The sequence below is a fragment of the Filicampus tigris genome, chromosome 1 (genome assembly GCF_054856515.1).
Source record: "Filicampus tigris isolate MCC_2025a chromosome 1, RoL_Ftig_1.0, whole genome shotgun sequence".
Taxonomy (NCBI): Eukaryota; Metazoa; Chordata; class Actinopteri; order Syngnathiformes; family Syngnathidae; genus Filicampus; species Filicampus tigris.
This window is the reverse complement of record NC_141217.1, coordinates 32959416-32983114: the sequence shown is the minus strand read 5'-3', so window position 1 is coordinate 32983114 and position 23699 is coordinate 32959416. Positions and strand designations below refer to the sequence as shown.

General features: G+C 41.2%; 1 protein-coding gene across 6 annotated transcripts in view; it reads left to right on the top strand.

The window, feature by feature from the left end:
- LOC147153659 (arf-GAP with coiled-coil, ANK repeat and PH domain-containing protein 3-like) overlaps positions 1–23699 on the top strand; it is a 33028-nt gene that overhangs the window by 1456 nt on the left and 7873 nt on the right. The window contains exons 2-20 of one of the 6 annotated variants that reach the window (XM_086033998.1): positions 9737–9794; positions 11042–11161; positions 12828–12881; positions 14736–14794; positions 15106–15289; positions 15584–15628; positions 15715–15810; positions 16123–16197; positions 16791–16802; positions 16983–17095; positions 17160–17211; positions 17284–17384; positions 17608–17719; positions 18864–19072; positions 19755–19824; positions 20722–20819; positions 21062–21270; positions 22158–22306; positions 22733–22829. In XM_086033998.1, coding sequence (XP_085890124.1) covers positions 9737–9794; positions 11042–11161; positions 12828–12881; positions 14736–14794; positions 15106–15289; positions 15584–15628; positions 15715–15810; positions 16123–16197; positions 16791–16802; positions 16983–17095; positions 17160–17211; positions 17284–17384; positions 17608–17719; positions 18864–19072; positions 19755–19824; positions 20722–20819; positions 21062–21270; positions 22158–22306; positions 22733–22829 — 1913 coding nt within the window. The remainder of the gene's footprint in view (positions 1–9736; positions 9795–11041; positions 11162–12827; positions 12882–14735; positions 14795–15105; positions 15290–15583; positions 15629–15714; positions 15811–16122; positions 16198–16790; positions 16803–16982; positions 17096–17159; positions 17212–17283; positions 17385–17607; positions 17720–18863; positions 19073–19754; positions 19825–20721; positions 20820–21061; positions 21271–22157; positions 22307–22732; positions 22830–23699) is intronic. The other 5 variants (XM_086034019.1, XM_086034013.1, XM_086034006.1 and 2 more) reach the window with 5 other exon arrangements.

Genomic DNA, 23699 nt, shown 5'->3' with positions numbered 1-23699 from the left:
TGGCAATTATGGTATAAGGCTAACAATTTAGTAATATAAAAAAACTGTACTTACATAATGATTCAGTAAATTGTATTGCACATAAAAGTTTGATTAAAAAAATAACCCTAAATAAATGTTTAAAACAAACAGTTCTTAAAGATTAAAAGCAACTATATGGAACATAAATTAAATACAAACTGGGATTAGGATTTAACTTTATTGTCATTGCACAGTCAAGAGCAACGAAATTCAGTTTGCACCCATCTAGAAGTGCTTTAGCAATATAAATCACTGTATAATATAAACAAAATGAACTGTACTGAGGCACTGATTCCACAAGTGGTACGCAGGCTCCCTCTAGCGGTACGTGTATCCCATTCAGAGTTCCAGATTGCCCCTAAAATTTCAGACAGTGCAACTAAATTTTCCATCTACTCGCGCATGTGTGACAATTACATTTGCTGATTTTTATTTTATTTATTTATTTATTTAGATTCTGGAATATTTTTTGTTGCTGACTAACTTCTGCTCCGCACTTACACCCATTTATCAGTAATAGAGTGGAAAATGAGTGGAGATGTCATTTATTTCACAAGTCAATTTGTGATTCATGTGCGGTTGGGTGATGAAGGGCTGCTTCCGTCAGGAAAGATTCTATCCGTTCTTTTACTGACTTTATGAGGCTCAGGAAAAAAATGAATTCATCTTTGCAATGGGTGCTTGTTTTTTCTCTCTACATTGTCTTCTCCATTGCGGGGTGAGCATTGGCTCATTTGCATAAAACAGAGTAGTTTCAACTAGTGTGTTCTAAGTGTATGTTGCATGTGCTCTAATTCTTTATCCTTAGTGGATTTTGACTGAAGAATGCACGAGAGCTTTTATTAAGACATCTGGGAACCGTTTTGAATGATGCAAAATGCATACTGGGTTGCCCTTTCATTAGGAAGAAAGCTCACTTCCAGTTGGAGTGTTATTGGTCGAAAATGTTGACCTTGTTTCTTCTATCCACATGTGTTTAAATCCTGACTGGACGCTGGCGTGTTTGTGTTTGCTCTCGAACAACAGCCATTTCACACCAGAGGTTGACACTCACCCAACGGCAACTCTTTGAAGTGCACTAAATGGATAAACGTATTCATTGGTCACATGATCAGTCACAGATGGAACTAGCTGTCTCTGAATCTTATTTGGTCATCTTATTTGAGGACAGTTGTGTTATGCTGGGGCAGCACATTGTATGAGTGGTTAGCACACCCACAGTTGAGAGGTTTTGGGTTTGAATTTTTGTTCATGTGGAATTTGCATGTTCTCCACGTGCTTGCGTGGGCTTTTCCTTCTGCATTCCAAAATCTTGTAAGCTTCAACCAATAATCTGAATTTCTCACAGGTAGGAATACTTGTTTGTCTATATGTGCTCTTTGCATTATTAACAAAATAGTAGTACAGTATCTGAGACTTTGATTGTGTATGGCTTTAAAAGGTGGAGCCTGGCCCGGTGAGTGATGTGGGTGTCAGTGAATGAGAGTGTAGGCTGACTGTTAAATGACTCCCCAGGTTTCTTCAGTCCTGTTACCCGAGGGCCGGTTTCCTGCATGATTTCCATCTCACCCTGCTGCAACACACCTGATTCAAATGATCAGATCATCAGCAAGCTCTGAAGAAGCATTGTAATTATCCTAATCATTTGAATCAGGTGTGTTTCAGCAGGCAGACAGGGAAAATAGGCGGGACAGCAGCCCTTGAGGGCCGAATTTGGACACCCGTGCTTTACACGATCAGGATTTTGTAGCCGATTTTGTAGCCGATCAAAATCCGAAACCTTGGATTATTAACAATGGCAGCACATAACGTCCCTGGAGTGAAAGAGATTGTGTTTGCTGTAATGTCTTATTTTGCGGATCAGATCAATGATGTCATTGATCGATCTTCAAATTATGACATTACAACCGATCACCTATTTTGCATTTCATGCAAAATAGCTGCATAAAATGCAAAATAGCTGTCAATCTGATCCAGCCGATCAGTTCTGTGTAAAATCGACTAGGCTATATCACTGCCATTGACGAATGTATTTGTCTTTTCACAGTCCAGCCATTCACTCCCAGGAATTTATTTATATTTTTTTTCAAACTTTTTCAAAGGTTAGGGTAAAAGAGGGTCAGAAAATGTTTGGCAGTGAATGAGTTAAATTAGCTGCTGTAATATTTAGCAAAAGGGGGGGTAAAACTATGAGATAAGAATCATGCTCAGATAACGGCCAATCAGGGCTCAGCTTTAGAAAACAGGTGAGCTGTGATTGGTCATTGCCCGAGCCCTGAGCAACTGTGATGTCATTTTCAGTTGACAGAAGTGACAAAATGGCCGACCCAGAGACAGCTAAAAACGGATGGATTAACTCATATTCCACAAACGCAACATTTATCAGAATTCCATGTTTCAATTAGTGGGCTTGCACAGAACATATTCTTGAAAAAAAATATGTTTGGGTTGACATCACTTTTAAAAGAAGAATACAATAAACTGTAGTTGTCAGTACTGGTCAAAACGTGGTTCTCTGATTAATATTGCGTTCGTGGAATAAGAATTAAAAGGAATTATTACTCAAATTTATGAGGTCGCGTGTTGGGATATTTAACTCTGTATATTTTTCTTTGTAAATAAAGTTGCATAATTAGCTGGAATTGGTGAATACATGTCAAAGTCTCATGAATTCGCACTCTCGCAAGTGTGATAAGACCTAAAAATGGTGGCCCCTGACTGCTGATACCCAGGATTTTCCATTTAATTAATGACTCAAATAATTAGTTAATGCGATGCGATGTTTTAGGCAAGAGAATATTTCGTAGGTATAAGCAACCAGCAGCTAATAAAGACTTTTTAAGATCTTGAGTTTAGTTGTATTTTAAGGCCATATTGTCCAGCTGTAGTGTGAAGTCAGAGGCAGGAAAATAATTGGTCTCGGCAGTCACTCTCATCCAAAGCCTCTTTTGTGGAAGGCCTTATTGCACGTGTGCATGCATCTGCTTTCCATTTGTTCCCTTGTCTCCCTCTCTTCCCCTCCTGCCCACTTCTTGTCCTTCCTCGCCTGTGCAAGAGCAGATCACTGATTACTGCCCTTGCCAGAACCGGGACCAGGCCGGGCCGGGAAATGCGTCAGCGTGCTGGAGTTTTCAAAGCAAAGGTCAATGTGAGGGGAGGACGTCGAGGACGCTGACTCTCTTGTTTCAACAGCTCATCCTGAGTCATGAGCTAAAAGCACCAATACTGTATGCAGCTTTGCAATATAGCAATCATATTTTATGGTGCATTTCTGGTTCTGTACCAAAATGAATGACTTGATTTCTGAATTAGAGCTGGGCAAACACGTGCTCAAGGGCCATATTTGGATTTTTAAAATGGACCTATGAGCTAGGTCATTTGTAAATGAGGGGGGAAAAAGGAGCTAAATGCGTATGTAAAATGGGTTATTTTTATAATAGAATAATATGTAATCTGTAATCAAGTCTTTATTTACAATAATTAATTTAATTCAGAATAGTTACCTACAAATAAAATCACATTTTAAAATGTGTAAATGCAAAATTTTTATTTTACCAATGTTTTATTGACTTTGTAGTATTTACAGTAAATCAATGCATTATTCAGTAAGATAAATTAATAATAAATGCTAAATCAATAAACGCATAAAATAGTTAATTTTAATAATGAAGTCGTAATTCATGCTTATTTCTAAATGTCACTGTACTGTAAATAGTTAATGCATTCTGTAAATATTTAATAAAATACATGTAATTTGTGCAGGTAAAATGCATCTTAATTACCAATTTTAGGAAACAGAACAAAACCCTCTAGAGGACATTAAACTTCCATGACACATTTTCCAGTCCATTTAAGAGCAAAAAAAATCTGAATTGTCACTTGAAACTTACATACAGCTCAGCCGTTTTGACATTTGACACCAATGAAAATAGCAGATGGTTGCAAATGGTTACTTTACCATATTTTGCAGGTCTGTCCTCCGCCCTCCGTCCACAACCAGGGAACCCGTACGTCATTGTCCCTCTGTCATTATTCCTAAAATAATCGTCCTCCGTCCCCGTCCGTCCTTGTCCTTTAAAGTGCTTCTATCATTACATTTCACCAGCTCATTAGCCGCTAAATTTCCCATTTACGTCCCCCTATTGTTTACAACTGCCAACCAAGATAGAATTTAGCTGCCAAGACAACCACCTTCGGTCACCAGACTCCGGAGCCCACAAGGGGACATCACGAGAATATTTAAGATTGCCTTATAACTTAATACATTGCAATATAATTCAATCATTATTGCGAAATTTTGCAAAAGTATTGCATTGTAACGCAATACGATTGCATTTTCTTGCAAAACCTTTGTATTATAACGCAGTAAGCTTTCAGTATTTATTGCATTATTTCGCAATAAAAATAATTATGGCAAAATAACGCAATGTTATTTTAGGAGAAGAACGCAAGACTTCCACTTCCGGGTCGCAGCTTTTAGTGTACGGTGGCGCTGGTATGACCATGAATGATGGTTTGGAGGGATTTTTACGCTCTAAAGGTGTCCCAGACAAGGACATACCTCGCATGCAAAGGGATAAGGTATGTACATTGTTAACAGTTAGTTAACAAAACAAAATTGCCATCCACCTTTTTCCTACGCCCCATACATATTGTACCTTATCCTGGATTACACACATAAGACAGGCTGGGCGTGTTTCTGTCAGTCGTCAGTGAAATGGGCACTTGACCCAGTTCGGGACGATTACAGGGATGGATGAAAACCCACTTCGTGCTTAGTACGTCCTTTTAATCAAAAAACAACTTCTCGTCCCACGTCCCCAAAATAGGCGTCTGTCCAGGACGGACGGACCGTTCCGTCCCTGGGAGGGAATGCCCATCTCTGTAAACTAGCCTTAATATTATTCTTTCACCCTGAACTTTGATGACTTCCTAAAGTGACACATTATACACAAAAAATGTAATTTTTATGTAGGTGTTGCAAAGTTTGTGTAGACTTGGGGTACTCCAAGTCAAATTTAGACCATTTCTACTAAAATGGATTTTAGATTTTCCATTGTGTTTCAAGGAAAATGGTGGTCATGCTGAGAATCTTGAAACTGTGAAACTGAGGACAGTCTGTTTTTACACCACATTTACACAGATTCCAGGTCTTTGGGGGACTCTCGAAACAGTGAAAGAATAAAAACTTATAATAATGATCAAACACATGAAACGTAAGGAACAGAAGTCATACAGAGTTCAGAGTGTTCCTTGAACATTGGTGAGGTCTGCCCCTGCAAAATTTCCCCTTTTTCTTGCAACATTGGTTAAGGATGAACCATCCATTTCTAAACAACTGAGAGGCTTCTACATTTTGAAAATATTTGTTGTTCATCACATCCATCATTGCTCTTCTGAATGGAAGCATGACTGCGCTATATGGATGGAAGTGAAGTGGTCAAGGGTGACGGAAGAGGGTGACGTCAGTGGCCGACTGCTGACCAAGTGGAGGAAGCACCTGGAGGAAAGCTAGAAGGAAGCGAGCCTCATCTTTGAGCACACGTCATCTTCTGCTTACTCTCGGGCTGGCAGTTCATCAACTTCATTTATTCATTACTGTATTCACCAGGATGACTTGTTTGGTGGCATATTTCAAGTAATTTAATGCGCGTCACAACTGACATGCGCTGCTTCCACTAACAACATGGCTGTGAACCGAGAGGAGCTAGTTTAAAAAAAAAAAGTGCAGTCAGTTTTGACAACTTTGACATTTGTTTTGCTAAATTCAACTACTTTAGCAACTAGCGTTTTACATTTCATAAAAATAGTGTAATTATTGAATCAAACCGAATCAAATCTGATATCTCATCTCTTGCTTACGAGCCAAAATTGTTTTGCTTACATACGGTACATGTTTTGACAAAAGGGGAGTAGGAGAAGTGGAAGCGCTTGGAGTAGTTATCTGTAAAGAAAAAAGTATTTGTTTTATTATTCCTTTTGATACGAGGCTGCACGGGAAAAAAAAAACATGTTTGATATTAGGAGTAGGGGTTGCAGTGATTAGTTGACTTGTTGATGTTACCATCTGTATCGACGTTGAACGCTAGAAGTTGACTAGTCCAAAAAAATTGCAGTAATTTTCAAAGTTGGAAGCTTTCCATATAAATCAATGGGAATAAACGGGGAAAAAAAACTAAGAATTTACCACATTGAAGGTAAGCAAGGTAGGCAACTTAAATACATAGAACCACTGGTCGCTCTGCATTGAGACCGTGCACTGTCGCGAATAGCGAAATCTATTTAATTGTATTTTGAATAATTCGTTTTTGTTGGTGCAAGTCCATGCAAAAATGTCTACACGATGGAGCAAAAAAGGATGGGAACACCTGTCCTGTGCTGAAAAAATATCAATGACATCTTTGATGAATCGACTTTGACTTGACTTTCACCGTATTATAGTCGGCTCCAAAAACATCCTCAGCCCTTCAAACCTTAATCAGGAAAAATAAAGCAAATCAAGAAGGGGGTTAAAAGCAATATTGTTTTGAATCACGCCATTGTCGTTAGCTTTAACTATAAGGGAAGGGAACATTAAAATCATAAATGAGAATTTTGTGAAAAAAAAAAAAAAATCTGAGGTTTTTTTTGAAGGATGTGCCTCCCAATCCTGGTTTGATCTCATGATGATGATATTTGCACATTCAGACTGAGATGTTCCTTGTCTGTAATTGAAGCCGTTCCACCTCAGCAGCAGCTCGCAGACAGGAAAGCGCTGCTTGCATGCTTCACACGTCTGCTATGTCGCTCTGCTGTGAGCCAAGCTGCGTGCTTAGCCAGCAAAAAATGCCGAGAAGACTCCCAGCTCGCCGGGACCCTGTGAGTGTACGGGGGACGGTCACTGAGGGAATTCAGCTATTTCTTAAATAAAGAGGCTGCACGTCTGAGAGCTTTTGTCGGTCTTCTCAATGGAACATGGTGTTTACATTATGGGATTGAAGAAGAACAGAGTCACTCTGCTCAGGAAGTTTTAGTCCTGCTATGAAACTATTTAAAGGAGACATGAACAAATTGACTTTTTGAATGTGTTGTATCCAAATGGTTGTGTGTCTGTAGTGACTGAATTGACATAACTACGTCAATTAATTTGCCATAGATGTAAATCCCGCTGATTCCACTAAACAATAAAAAGAAGCTGTACGCACACATTAGAAGCTCACCTTCTGGGCCTCGCTCTCAAGTCATTTACGAGTCTGTTTCCTTTTTTTTTTTATCTCTGCGGAATGCTCTGGTAGGACTACAGTACACAAGCAAGTTGCTACTATATACTATTTTTGCATTGGCGTCTGGAGGCGGAATAAAATCGTAGACTCCTACACGTGTGGACAGAATAGCTCCTGCAACAGGTTCGAAGGTGGGCATAGCCGAATGTGCCAAATTCGTCCTCTGAGGCTGCGGCAGTAGGGTCAATGCCACTTCAGTGATGGAGCTAGCTGGCAAAATACCGCTCAACTCTGCCGGGACGCTAGCTTCTGCCTGCCTTTGATTTAAAAAACAAAACAAAAAAACAAACAAAAAAAAGTCTTTGTCATTTTATTTGAATATACGGTGTGCTGGGACAGGAGGATTGTGCGAAGTGAGGGAATTATTCAGGCCTACCCTGATTTTTCCAGGCCCACCGATTAGCCACGTTCTGGCTCCGCCCCTCCTTACAAGTGCTCAGCATCTCCGACATTGTACGAAAAAAACGTCCATTTGCGAACAAATGCAGCACAACACGCAATACATGTTGGGATGTGACATGAAATGGTACCACTCAAAAAGATAGTTTTCTGTAAATGCTAAAATAACACTGTGTGGTCTGATCCTCAGATGAATATTGAATTCTCTACGTAGTAATGCTGCACCTTCATCCACACTGAAAAAAATGCTGTGCATCATTTACTCAATTTTATTTCGTCAAGAGTTTGCACGAAATAAAATCGTCTGAATCCAGATTTTTCACACCGTGACGTGACATTAATTGCCAAGTGTATTCCGGTGACTTGGTGATGAAATTCCACCTCCGTGTACGAATGTAATTGAATTCCTACAGGGGTTCGCTTTATGTGTGTGTATGGGAAGGAAATATTCAAATTAGCCAGTGAGTGTATTGCTGAAGGTAAGCAGAGTTGCATTGAGTTTTGTGGATGTACAGGTTCATTTTATAACACGTTACCTTCTGAGGAACATCGCACACATACATGATTGGGGGGGGGGGGGGGGGGGGGGCAATTTTTGGCAACATGTCCATGCATCATGAAAGTGCTTTTATTGTCTTGGGCACTATCTTGTTTCCCACACTCTGGGCTCTGCTTGTGCTAGTACAAGCAAGCTGTTGGCTGCTGCGAAAATGTGGATACGGTCAAATATCCAGCCCACTGCTTGTCAGCAAGAAATATGCTGGCTATAATTTTTGATTCTTAGTGTATTTTGACTAAAGCATGTCCCATAGGCATGTTACTAAGACACCTTGGAACTCTTTTGAATTGTTGGGGGGAAAAAATGCATGATATGTCTCATTTAAAACCTCTCTGGGGTCATTGTTTTATGAAAAAAAAGAAGAAAGAAAAACCTGATTGATTTTCCTCATTGGCAGCCAAGATTCCACTCTTTCTGTGCACTTTGGATTCCTGACAGTGGGAGAAATGCCACGTTGCACAAATTTAATGTTTTATTTGAGTGTTCCCATGGAAGAATGTTCTTATTTACAAGACGGGAATCATCAGCTCATATTAGACATATTAGATGCTTTGTGCCTGGCCAGCACTTGGAACTGTCAGATCCAACCGTGGGAGGAAAATGTGTGTATGCTAATAATGCTCAAATGATTGTTCGCAAAAGCTGCAATTTGACTAAAATGATTGTCTACCTACCTTATCTACCTAGCTACTTACCTAATCTAACCTACCTATCCAACATACTGGCTGGGTGTGCGCACAGTGTGACACACTCAATCCATTCGGACTCGCCCCTTGGTCAACTCATGAGCCCATCTGGGACCTCTACGGCCCACATAGCCACGGCTGCCATAACAACGGACCCTGAGGGCACCATGCGCACCCGTTATAGGGGGAAAGAGGGGTGGGGTTGGGTGCGATGACACGGATCAGCGGGGTGTTTATAGCTTCGGGTTGGTGAATACTTTTAACAGCTGTCCCACAAAGTGGTGCATCTGGATCAACAACTTTCACTATGGACTAAAACGACTGTTCTAGAATGAGTCGCGTGGATTTCAACCATTGTAGCATCTTATGAGGACAAGTTGGCAACATATTCACAGTGTGGAAAACCCTGATCATTTGCTGTATGGCTTGATATGATGTGTAGCAATCTGATATTTAACCGTGTTACTGGTGAACTTTCACCTCAAACCATCCACTTAATATAATCACGCGCAACACAGCCACGTGTACAGTCAATCAGCGTAAACACGCAATTTTGCGGCCTCTATTTGGGATCTTTATAAATGAGGCACACAGAGTCGACTGCTAATGGTAGCTGCTATAATTTTAGCTGCCATACGCGCGTGTGTGATTTTATCAAATTATTTTTAAGAATTTGTGCTCAACAATATCTCAAGGACTGCAGCACAGTCTATAGCTTTAGTAGCTGCTAACTCCTCGTGATGGAATAAAAAAAAAAAAGAAAATTAAGCAGGCCTTTATTGATGACTTGTCTTGCTTTTGTGTTTTAGGGCAAACATCGAGGAAGTGGAGACGGAGGTTGTGGAGATTGAGGCAAAATTGGACAAGGTAAGAGCATCGCTGTCATCCCCGTCTGTGCATTCAACATGGAGCTAATTCAGTGGCTTGTGGGAAATGAATCCTTCCAGATAGCTTGAGGGTGGGCCAAAGGTTCTCACACACATTTAATTGGGGCCTAAAACAGTCTCATCGGCAAAAAGTTTGAACTATCTCCACCAGATTGACACACAGTAGGTGGCGCGCAATTTACTAAAATGTTGAGATTTTGTTAAAATCCAGTGGCAATTGATGACTCCCCTGACACAAAAACTCTGAAGTAATTTTGAAAAATCAGCCACCAAAAATAAGAGTTTAATCATTTCTCGACATTAAATTTGGTGGGCAAAAGTCTTGAGAAGCCATGCTTGAACAGACACAGGAAGTCTGCCGTTTTGGTTCAAAGTAGCCATTTTCTGGTAATTTTGGCCTTCGCCATGAATCTATTCATAGTGGTTTTGTCCAGTTGCTGCCAAATTTTAACCACTCATAGTCAATAGATTGGTGAGCTAAAATTAAGAGTTTTCATCATTGCCTATGGGTAGAGCATGGTGGAGGAGGATGAAGTTTGATGACTCAGCATAAAAGAGGATACTCTAAAAAGTCAACTCCACAAGGTCAGCTGAACCAATTGTCATAAAAGTTCACCTCCCGAGGCGTGTTTGACTTAGCAACATGAAATTTGGAAGACAAGTTTATCATGAGGAGACTCACAAAAAGTCTCAAGAAGCCATGGTCTAAAAAATTGGAAGTACTGTATCCCGTTTTGGTTTGAAGCAGCCATTTTAGGCTCATTTTAACCATTTACAAAGATTTTTCCAAAGACTACTAGAGATTTGTCACGACTGCTCCCAAATTTGAAACACACAATGTACTCAATAGACGGGCCACCCAAAAATTGCAAAAATTGCCTTTGAGCATGGCAGTAAAGTTTTATAACTGGCCTTAAAACAGTAAACCCTCAAGTCAGCTCAACCAAACGTCTTAAAAGATTAAGCCTCACGAAAAGCTTGACTTAGCAACGTGGAATTTGGTGGGCATGTCTTTCATGAGGAGACCCGCAAAAAAGTCTGAAGAATCTAAGCTTTGAAAGACACAGGAAGCCTCCCATTTTGCTTTGAAATTTCTATTTTAGGGCAATTTGAACAATTTCTGAAGATCTTTCAAAGACTTATAGAGATCAATTGCCACCAAATTTAAAAAGCCTTATGGGTTGAAATGACAGTTTCTTCCACCTTGTGTCTTTTTTCTCCACACAGTTGGTGAAACTCTGTGGCGGTATGATAGATGCCGGGAAGGCGTACGTCAGCGCCAACAAACTTTTCATCAGCGGCATCCGGGATCTGTCGCAGCAGTGCAAGAAGGATGAAATGATCTCGGTGAGATATCTGACGGACTGGTCCGTATATCCGCCTATGACCGATGCCCTTTTTTCTGACGGTTGACAAATGATGGGAACATTTTTAAAATAGATGGACTAAGCATAGTCGGAAGGCCATGTATTTAATCCGTCTTTCGTCTGTAGACCGCCTTTGGTGTATTTTTCGTGGCGAGGCCTCAATGGCTGTGGCGATCTCAGTGTGGAACAATAGTGAGTTGTTGTTGCTTGGGGGACAGATTTGAGTGATGGACCAGGCTTCCATGACGCAGTGAGTCACTCTTTGTGTTCAAATATCGGCAGTGAGTCACCTGTTCAAATTCAATGAGCGCTCCACTTGTCTGACTGGGAGCACTTCGATTTTTAAAAAAATTTTTTGGAATGGTTAAGAAATGCTAACAGAAGCCCATTTAAAATCAGAGGAGGACCAGCCTTTAGACAGGTACTATTTTTTCCCCCGTAAAACAAGGCGAATGACGGATGACGGAAGGGTGCCCACGCTGCAGACGGATGACGTGTAACAGATGCCTCAATTTTTTGTAAAATGCCCAGCTCTGTGTATTTTTGTCCTCATATGACAAAGTAGCCTGTCAGTGTCACAAATGTTCGCCTAATACTTACAAGGCCATACCTGACCTTCTGTGGTTTGACTCACACTTGATTAAGAACTCCAGACCAAGGTTGATATAGTTAATGAATACTAATGAAATACTGTAACTAAAACTCAAATTGAAAAAAACATTTCATTATCAAAAAGAAGAAAAGGTCAAACAGTTGTTTGAGAATTATAGTTTACTTTACTTTATTGCACAATATTTAGTGACAATTTTTAACTTGAATTTGACAAGTACTCCAGATATTTTAAAAAAAACGACTAAAGACATCATAAGTGTCCTTTAAAATGTGTTTCAACCTGTCTGTGATTTGTCATCAAATAAAAAATAAACACAGCAAAAAAGTACCACAATACTACATAGGGATCCCCTCAAAAAATGTCAAGTTTGTGCGTTTATTGTCCGCGTGTATGTGTACTGAATTGTCCATTTTAGCTGTTGTACTCAAAGCTTTCTCGACAGAACGAAGCATTACTCATTAAAGTTCTTCCCTGAATAAAAAAATAAAAGAAGTGCACTTCCTCAGCCTGTTGATCTCTCATTTTACTTAAAAGGGAAGTCAAGCCAAACATATTTTTTTCAAGACTATGTTCTATGCAAGCCCTCTAGTTGTAACAAGGCATTCTGATAAATATTGCATTTGTGGAAAAAGCGTTAACCCGCCCGTTTTTAGCCATCTATGGGGGCGGCCATTTTGTCACTTCCGTCGACTGAAAATGACATCACAACTGCTCACATTCTCGGCTCAGATTCAGAAAACAGGTCAGCTGTGATTGGTAGTTGTGAGCAGTCGTGATGTCATTTTCAGTGGACAGAAGTGACAAAATGGCCGCCCCCTGAGTTGGCTAAAAAGGGGTGGATTTTGCTGCTTAACTCATATTCCACAAATGCAATATTAATCAGAATGCTGTGTTTCAACTAGCGGGCCTGCTGGGAACATATTGTTGATTTCCCCTTTAAGCAGCATTGTTTATTTTCAGACAAACAGCGCAGGTTTTTCTATCTTCCGATCATCATTGTTTTCCCTTCCTCTTCGCTTTCTATTCTTGGCAGGAGTGCCTGGAAAAGTGCGGCGAAAGTCTTCAGGAAATCATCAACTACCACATAGTAAGCACTATTAAAAGTCACTTTCTTTAGTTTATTTTTGCTTTTTTTCTGACACTTCTTCCAAAAGAAACAGCAGCCTCATTAAGGGTTGTAAAAGGAGCCATATTGTGCATTTTCTTCACATTTTAAAATAGTTAGTATGTCATGTCTGTGGCATAAATTCTTCGATACCTCAAATGCTACGTTCAGACCGAACATGTCTTGCGTGCGTTTGTTTATGGGGGAACTACACGGAGGTTACTTCGAGCAGAGAAGAGCAGGGGGTCCTTCTTCTCCTCCAAAAGAAAAAAAAAGTTTCAACACCACTAGTGAATGTGTTGGGTGGTGGTTGTTACTTTGGCTACTCAATGCTATCTTGGTTGACAGAAAAATAAAAATAATTATTAACATATTTTTAAAGCATTTTTCTTGCCATGGTAATATTAGCTCGTTTAATGAGTGGATCTGCCAGCCCTCAGCCTCTCGATGGACAAAGGCCAATGGCGAATCAGGCTTTCGATTGGCAACCAGTGGGCTGGATAGTTTGGCCATGAATGGACCAATACATTTTCTCGTTCAATTAAAATTGCTATTGAAACAGTCCACCCTCATCATGCTTTTCACATTTTGACATCATGAGACCATGACGACAACCGCAGTTGTCACAGAGTGTTTGCAGGTTACATACAAATCATTTTGCTCTTTCCCTCTTGTTCCTTTCTGTATAAAGTTGATAGGAGTCAATGCTAAAAATGAAAAAAAAAAATCCAAAGCTTGTTTTGTGTCAGGACAAAATAAGCACATCGTTGAAGGTTGGGAACATATAGCAGAACTTATTTTTAATCAAATTGATTAAAATGGGAACTCAGACTTTTGCAGAAAAAATGGGAGGTATTATTTGAAGGCCATATCGCCAAGCCATCCTGAGCCAGGTTATTTGGCTGTGCTTTTTTTTCCAACATGGAGTCACTAGTGGTTGACTTTTAGCGGCTTGCGGTCACGTCGGACGCCGTCGTGGCCACAGCTTTATTTCCGCTGCGCTGCTGCAGTTACTTCTGTGGGACAAACATACACTACTAATCATTATTTTCAAGCTCAGCTCAACTTAAAGTCACCTCAGCCTATTTTTAAATGCGGCCTTGATTTTTGGATCAGACTCCATGTGGAATATAATATTAAATCCTCACACAGCTTGAGATGGATGCTCATAGTTGACCAAACGTCCGGTCTCTTCCCGCATGTCCTCCACTCCTCCACCCTACCCGCCCGGATGACCTATTTAGCGGGAATGCAGCAGGAATCTCCAAGCATGTGCTCCCAGTGTGAAATGAAGCCTCTTGGATTCAAAGCAACCAAGAAAAGGCGGCGTTATTGTGTGCAAAAAAAAAAAAAAAAAAAGAAAAAGGCCACATTCCTCCTCCATTCATTCTCGCCAACTGACTTTCATCTGCATGTGGAAGTGCACTCCATCGCTCTCTTTTGGTACACCAGTACATTACATGGGATTTGGCTTGAAAGCAGGAGATGATAAATCTGAGTATTCATTCAGTTTCATTCGAAATATTAATAATAATATAAATGGCTGGGCGATTGGCCTTAAAATACAATCTGAAGTTTTTTACACGAAAATCAACTTGCAGTTGTAATCCAAATTTTCACCCTCACTATATAGTAAGTAATAGATCAAGTTAAGAACAAGGATGTTATTAAAAAAAAAGTGCTTTTTCTGCAAATTCAGCTGCAGGATAGCTTCCAGCTCATTCCATAACCCAACTGAAAAGAAGCGCTATCACAAATGGTTTGATGCAGTGCTGTCAAAGTTTAATGATCTATAATGGATGGTGTGTTTACAGTTTTTTATTGTTTCTGTCGCAGATGCTTTTTGATCAAGCTCAGCATTCAGTCAAGCAACAGTTGCAGCACTTTGTCAAAGAGTGAGTTCATTATGCACAAGCCATTATTATTGCATTTGTGCCAACACAGCAAACGTTTTACATTGTATTATGTTTTTTTTAAGTGGAATATTATGCATTTCCCCCCATATTCCCAAAAATGTGTTTCTTTTTTTTTGTCAGAAAAAAGTGTAAGGGGGGAGGTTGGGGGTGTATAGTCGGACACTGATTTGGATGTTGAATTTCGCAATTGATGTGTAGGCAGGCACCCCAGTTACGCAACTTGAATTCGACACCTTCAAAAGTACATTTTCCCCCGTCCCTTTTAAGTCAGGTGTGGCTCATTTCTGTAGGGACGTGCGCAAGTTCAAGGAGACCAAGAAGCACTTTGAGCGTGTGCGTGAGGACATGGCGATCGCGCAGGTGAAGAATGCGCAGGCACCCAGGAACAAAGCTCACGAGGTGGAGGAAGCCACTTGCGCGCTGAGTGTTGCGCGAAAGTGCTTCCGTCACCTGGCCTTGGACTACGTTCTACAGGTGGGGACTTGATCATTGAGCATTTGATGTTTAAAGTTGAGCTACAAACTGAATTGAGTGTCTCTCATTGTCACTCGACGTGTTAATGAAAGGAGTGGCATGTGTACGCATCCATGTCTCTTTCTGTTGTGTTTAAAAGACGTGTCACAAAAGGAATTGAGTGTCTTTATGCGCCTGTCTCTTTCTCTGATATTTTACGTCTTGTTACAAAAGCAGTTGCACATTTACGTTGAATGCGCCTATGTGTCATAAAATGACAACAATGTATGCCGCGTGTCCGTCTTCTCCCTGCAGATCAATGTCCTCCAGGCCAAGAAGAAATTTGAGATACTGGATGCAGTGAGTCTTTTTTGAATTCCATACAGACTTTACATTGTATAAATATACACACGGTGTATACATTAACGAATGTCTCCCCCTTCCAGATGCTGTCATTCATGCATGCCCAGTACTCCTTGTTCCAACAGGGCTACAAGCGCCTGGAAGAGGTGGACCCCTACATGAAGAAGTTGGCGGCCGAGGTGAGCCAAGCACCCTGATTGTCTTGATCCAATCAAGGGCGATAAGCTTGATATTAGGCCATTTTGTCATGTTTTTTAGCAGCTCGGTGATGAAGCGCTGCCTCCACCGCTGAAAATGCAATCCATGCATTTACTCTTTCTGCTTGCTTTTTTTTCCTTCACATAGTAACAAAAGATGTATGTGACATTGTCCCAGCATTAAGAGGGGGCGGGGTGAGCAGTGGTTCCTTTGTAACGGGTTCATTTCAGTGAGACTAGAACAAACAACACATTTGGCTTGTGATCATTAAAGTAGCTTTACCTTCCGTCCAGCTGGATCAGCTGGTGATCGACTCGGCCATGGAGAAGAGAGAGATGGCGCACAAACACGCAACCATCCAGCAGCGGGTGAGTCGGCACATGTCGAGAAGCAACGCGCTGCTCCTTTTCATGCGTTTACACGTCGACATTGGGGGGATATCATTGAGCAAGTAGAAGGTTGCCTCTTTGGTTGCCAGCTGTTGCGCAAGGTAGTGATGCTGTGAACCAGGCAGATTTTTAGAATTATTACTATGATAGACGGTAATTCTGCTTCGCCAAGTCTCTTAAGATTCTCCAACTGGTGCAAAATGCTGCTGACCAAGTATTGAGTAGAACTAGAAGAAGACGTCATATTTCTCCAGTACACGCTTCACTTCACTGGCTCCCTGTCAAATTGAGAATTGACTTTCCAGCTGGTCCCAAATGCTGCTGTCTAGTACTGAGTAGAACGAGAGAGATCGTATGTCTCCAGTGCATGCTTCACTGCACTAGCTACCTGTAGAATTTTGAATTGACTTTCTAGGTGCTCCGAAATGTTGCTTCCCGAGTACTAAATAGAACTAGTAAGGATCACCTTCCTCCAGTGCTAGCCTCGCTGCAAAATTCCAAAGTGAATGTTTTATTTTCCTGTTAATGTGCTTCTCATGTTCTTTCTCTCCTTCTCCTTCTGCTTCTCTCAGACACTCATGCAGGTGAGTCCATCCAACTTTTCTTTTTCACCCAAAAACTACAAATACAATCTGCATATGAGGAGGAAGAATCCTACTTCCAATTCCTGGAGATTGTCTCGGAGGGAATGTTTGACAACGCATGGAGACCTTTGATGTCCCCGCTTGTCATTCATGGAAATGTTTGATGCCCGGCTCTCTCAGGACTTCGCCTACGACGACTCCAAGTTAGAGTTCAATGTGGACTCTCCCAACGGCGTGGTGATGGAAGGATACTTGTTCAAGAGGGCCAGCAATGCCTTCAAGACGTGGAACAGGTGTGACAAAAGACTCCAGAGTCCCCCTCCGAAGGTGGTCTAACGTTTCCTTCGTGCCTTCCAGACGCTGGTTCTCCATCCAGAGTAGCCAGCTGGTTTATCAAAAGAAGTTCAAGGCAAGTGTATCTTTAGATTTTCTGTTCTGACTAGCATGGCTGAGTCTCATGAGGCATTTTGTCTGTGGGCAGGACTCACTGACAGTGGTGGTGGATGACCTCCGTCTGTGTTCCGTCAAACCCTGCGAGGACATCGAGAGGAGGTTCTGCTTCGAGGTGGTGTCCCCGACCAAGTAGGACTTTCTATTCAGTGTGCTATGAGTATTGAGGAGAACTATGCTCAATAGTGATCATATTTCTCCATGTGTGCTTCACTGTACTGGCTCCCTCTAAATTCAGAATTTTACAATTTACTTTATGCCCAAAATGCTGCTACCTAAGTATTGCGTAGAACTAGGAGATGAGATAATATTTCTCGTGTCACACTTCTTCTTTTTGTGTGCTTTTGCCCGTCAGGAGCTGCATGTTGCAGGCCGAGTCAGAGAAGCTGAGACAAGCTTGGATTCAGGCAGTCCAAGCAAGCATTGCCTCGGCCTACAGGGAGAGTCCTGACAGCCTCCACAGCGAGGCCAGTCACACGCTTTACATCCCTCCAGTTACAGTACCGTGAACCCCAGCTATTCGCAGGGGATAGGGACCGAGCCGGCCCGCGAATGGCGAAACTCTGCATATAATTGAGGGCCGTTGAAATGCATTGTTTTTTGTTTTTTTCAACCCCCAAAAATATTCAAAAAGCACTGATGAATCTTCCATATTTGCTTTCGATGAAAAACGGGAATATTGGGCGGGAAAAGCCCCCTGAAAAAAAAAAAAAAATGGAAAAAATTATTCAAAAATAGTGAAAAAAAAATCCACCAATAGTTAAATCCATGGCTGCTGAACTGCAGGGGTCTACGGTAAAGTATATGCCTTGCATCCATTCAGTCACTTTACAATGAAGCTTTACATTCATCCAGTAACATGCTTTGCCTCCACAGTGATATACAGTACACTAGACCAGGGGTGGACAATTAATTGAGCAAAGGGGCCACATGAAAAACTGGAACGCTTGCCGTGGGCTAAGCCAACATGCTAACATCAACTTTGTCTATATTGTTTTTCATGTGTTTAAAAATACAGTATATATATTTTCTTGTTTCAATAAATTGCACATATATAGTGAAGTGAGAAGTGAAATATTGACAGTGATATATAATACATCCAAAACGTACAGTTGTGAAACTGTAGATTTACAAACAGTAGTATATTATTGGGCCAAATCTTCTTGGCCCTCTTCTCTCCACCATGCAGGAAATATGAATATTGCTAAGATGAAGATGACTCTTGTCATTTTTACTAGTCTCTATTTTTAAAAAAAATAGTTGTTAGAGGGGCCAGAAAAGTTGCTAAATATAACAAAATGTTGCTAAGTTGGCAACGGTGCAGACAAAAGTCGTAGCTCTTGCTAGCCACCTCATTTGTTGCTAGCGTCCACACAAGTACACATGAAATAAAAGCACAACTTTCAAAATAAATGCACCGCATATTTTACGTTTTACTTTCACTTCATGGTCACTGTGAGGGCCAGTCAGGGACTGTGGGCGGGCCGGATGTTGTCCCCGGGCCATACTTTTCCCAGGTCTGCACTAGACTACTATATATCAGATACACATCTAGATACAAATGTCATGTGGAGGTGTGTTTTTGACTGTATTGTATTGTGTGTCGTATAGCATCTGGACAGAGCGGCTTCGCCATCCACCAGCAGCATCGATTCTGCCAGTGAGTCGCGAGAGCACGTCGACCGTGGCGAGGGCATCCTGCAGAGGATCCTGTGCCTGCCTGGCAACCAGCAGTGCTGCGACTGTGGTCAGGCTGATCCTCGTTGGGCGTCTATCAATTTGGGGATCCTGCTGTGCATCGAGTGCTCCGGCATCCACAGGTCTTTTGATTAAATATTCTGAATGTTTTTATTATAAAATGGTCGCAAGGCATCTTAATAACATGTCTGTGGTATGCTTGTGTCAAAATACCTAAAAGATGAAGATAGACATTTGTCCAATATCTTTCTTGTCATGGTGAAATTGGCTCATTTTAGGGGCTCATCTCTATCTGTATCTCATGTGAGCCAGCCCTCCTCCCACCCCACATAGTGTTGAGCCAATGGCAACACAGGTTTAGCTACCAACAACAAACGACACCGCAGCTCTGCTCGTCTTTTGGTTGTGACATATTTGAAAATGGCAGACCTCTGCTCAACAAGCTGCCAAGTCAAGGGCAGAGAAACTCGATGCAAAGGGCTCGCTAACATACACGTTTCCAGAACTCATTAGATAACTAAAGTAATGGCTTTGATGTTTAATTTCACACTTTATGGGTGACTAGACACTCCAGAGGAATATGTCCCCTTTAAAGTTCTGCTCAGCTATTGAATAGTCATGGAGACAACACGACGTCGCCCGTTGCTGGGATACCAGCTGCTGCGTGCGTGGAACTTGAGAGGATTAGCATGACATTAGCATCAGTAGCCACACTATCCTGATGAGTGTCTATTTTTCAAGTATTGCCTGTTGTTGCCGACACCATCTCGTCTCACTGAATTGTCGCATTGTGTCTGGTTCCAGAAGTCTCGGCGTTCACTGCTCCAAAGTGCGATCACTCACGCTGGACTCGTGGGAACCTGAGTTATTAAAGGTGAAATACTGAGCAACTAGCATGACTGTAAAGGAATAGTTCAACATTCAACAACTCTATGAGGATAAGCTAACCAGACTAAAGTTATAAGAACACACAACACACACATATACGATATGCAGTGTATAATATACTTTATACTCTACAGGGACATAGTACAGTATATACTATAAAGACTGCATATGCATATTGTATACTATGCATGTGTTTAGCTACATTATATATATGTTTACCAAATTTACATGCACATGTACTGTATATACAGATGCAGGGGTGCATATGTGTCCCGTCCCGTATATACAGTATACTAACTACCATATTTTCCGGACTATAAGCCGCTACTCTTTTTCCTAGGTTTTGAACCATGCGGCCTATATAAAGGTGCGGCTATTCTGTGGATTTTTCATCCACCGCTAGGGGCGCTCTAACCTTAATTACAATACAATAAAATACAATTGCCATTAACTAGATGTGACTGCAGTTACAGGAGTTCAACAGGCGAGGGCGCAATGCACTAGGTTATGCATTAGGTGGTATGCGGAAGTAGAGCAATAAAAAGTGAAGTAAAAAAGTAAAAACAGATGGGTGCGGCTTATATAAAGGTGCGGCTTATATATCGTGTTTTTTTTTTGGGGGGGGGGGGGCGGCTTATAGTCCAGAAAATACCGTACATATACTTTAAGTATAGAATAAAATACAGCAATTGTCAGATTTTATTTCACTGTTTTTTTATTCATTTATTTCTAGGCTTTAAATGTACCAGATCAACTCATAACTTTGCTGTACGGTTAAAACGAATGCACAACAAGCAAAAGAAAATACCATTCTATGCTGTGGAAAAGTGGCAAAAGGTGGTCGTCACGGCAATGGTTGATGTCTGCTATTTTTCACTGACAGCTGATGTGTGAGCTGGGCAACGGCGTCATCAAGGACATCTATGAGGGCTCGTATCATGAAGGACAAGGTGTGAGGAAAGCGACGGCATCCAGTTGCAGGTAGAAGAATGAACTTCTAAATTCAGGCCAGACCGGCGCGCACCTGATATTCTCACATCAGGTTTCCAAGTTAGACTTTTCATTATACAGGTCTTTTCAATCAAATTTAGAGTATGTTATTTCAAGATAAATATACTTTTTTTTCCCAATTTGAAAATTTAGACTGGTGTCGTGTTAGACATTGCTAATAAAATCCAAGCAAAAACAATTAAAAGACCACTAAAGCTCCAATGGTCTTCCAGGCAGGAAAAGGAGGCCTGGATTAAGGCCAAGTACGTCGAGAAAAAGTTTGTGAAGAAGCTGATCGCTGCGCCGAGTCTTGTCAACGGCGACAGGAAATCGACGCGGCGCTGGAGCATCCAGAAGTGTCGCAGGCACAACAGCGCTACCACGGTACCGAAGACACGTCAGCGGTACCGAGAGGAGCTCCGGAGCGCCTCGCCAGCCTCAGGTTCATGCCCATCATCAGTCTTGTTTGCACAGTTAACTTCTGCCCATTGGGCTGTGCGATCAATAGATTTTATTTTTTAATTCAAGATCATTTGTCGGGACAACTTTACACTCCCCACATGATTTAAACACATAAAACACACTTTTTAAAGTATTCCTTAGCTGATGAGAACAGTCGTACTTTTTAAAGTATTCCTTCTCACTCTTGCACAGTTCTCCAAATAAGACTCAAAGTGTGCTTACTTCAAGCTGTTTATTTGTCAGTACCGAGTTGGCTGTAAACCCGACACTACAGATAAAACAAAAAAGAATTAAACATTGTACATTTAAACGCCAAAATGTTTAATAAACCAAACAAAACAAAAGTCAAACAAATTAATAAAAGTCCACTAGCTTAATGCTATCATATAGTGTGAAATGCCATAGCTAACGGAAATTAGTATACTGTAGTGTAGATGTTATGATAATCATAAACATTCAAACAACTGCTACTTTAAAACACACAGAGTAGAATTGCTTACAACAAAATAGAAATATTTTGTTTTTAAACACCAACATATCCACCCAAACCATACAGTAGGACATTATTCACAGGCTCTGCTTTGTAAGGGACCAACTCTGCTTCTTCTCAAAACTTGATTATGCTGCATCTCTTGCAGTAAGAAGCAGTGCTTCCCTCCATGTTGCGGCTCAACGTGGGACTACACTAAAGGCGCACAACTCAAAATTGTGGACATATGATACAATTACACATCAGGGCTTTGAAAAAAAAAAAAAAAAGAAAAACAACATAGATTGAGATTTATTGTAAGGCCAAACTGCCCCACCCAACCTACAACTTCTTGCTTTTCACCACTGACATCTCTTTTTTTTTTTACTCCTTTTCAGCTGCTGCCAAGTCTAGACGAGAGTCCTTGTTTTGTCCCGATGAGCTGGACTCCCTTTTCTCCTACTTCCACACCGGATCTGGACCTCGAAGTAAATCACGTACGCTTACAGTGATGACTGATGGCGGAGCTAGCGCATTGCGATTAAGTGAGGGCACCTTCTAGCCACAAATATGAAAAACAAACGTAAATGCCCATAAAGATTTGATAATATTTTCACCAATGGAGAACTTAATCGCTGAGCTGCCATATTGCATTTGTCAGCTGGTTTGCAGATCTGTGTATGTAGCGCATGCAGCAGAAACAACACAAAATAACCCCCAACCTCACAGCAAACACTAATCTGTGCACCCAACAGCACTGCAGCTCTCCCTACCTTTTGGCCTTGGCATTAGTTTACTTATACTTCTGTGTAGCCTGATTCAAAATGTCCACAGCAATTGTACACACGCTATTAAAAAGTCCCTTATACATATTATATCTCATTTAAAATACTGCTATGTTGTAGGGGTAAGGGGACATGGATGAAAAGTGTCCATTGTGCCCTAACTTGTCCATGTTGTGGCATTTCTTGGTCTGCCAGGCCTCAGCAGCGACAGTGGTTTGGGCAGCACCGACGGAAGCACCGACTTTCTGGTGATGGGACCAGTGGTGGACAGTGTAACGGAGGAAGGTGCGTCCAGACCATGACTCAAAACACTGCAGCTTGAACTTCTGGTGCTTTTGACTTGACTTGACTTGACTTGACTTGAGACTCGGCTTCAACCTGCGGAGTAAAAGATTCGGGACTTGGCGTTGGAGACGTGATGACTTGAGGCCATCATTTATCATGTTGGTGGCCGGATAGTTAGTACACCTGCTTCTGAGGTTGCGGGTCCAAATCGGGTTTTTGATTAACCCTCTAATATTAAACTACGTGATGATTATGGAAGTATAGCGTTAATGAAGTGACGCTGAATTGGATTGCATTATCTTAAGAGGTGTAGTCTCACAAAAGTGAGCACACTTCTCACATTACTGAAAATATTACAATATTTTTATGGAACAACACTGAAGAAATGAGACTTTGCTGCAATGTGTACCCGTCAGTGCACAGCTTGTATTACAGTGTAAATTTATTGTCCCCTCAAAATGAGGTAACACACAGCCACTGTCTGGACTGATGGCAACAAAAGTGAGTACACACCTAAGTGAAAATGTCCGCATTGGGCCCGATTTGCCATTTTCCCACCCGGGTGTCATTGTTACAAGATCTGAGGTGTGAATTGGGGGAAGGTCATTGTTAAATTTGTTGTTTTGGCTCACACATTCTCATACTGGTCACTGGAAGTTCAATATGGCACCTCAAGTTAGAGAACTCGTGACAATCTGGAAAAAAGAATTTTTGCTCTACATAAAGATGCATCTTGATGCCAAGAAACTATGTTGAAGTGAGTTGGAGCTTGATTTAGTTAAAGCGGAAGTCAACCCAAACATATTTTTTTCAAGAATATGTTCCCAGCAGGCCCACTAGTTGAAACACGGCATTCTGATTAATTTTGCG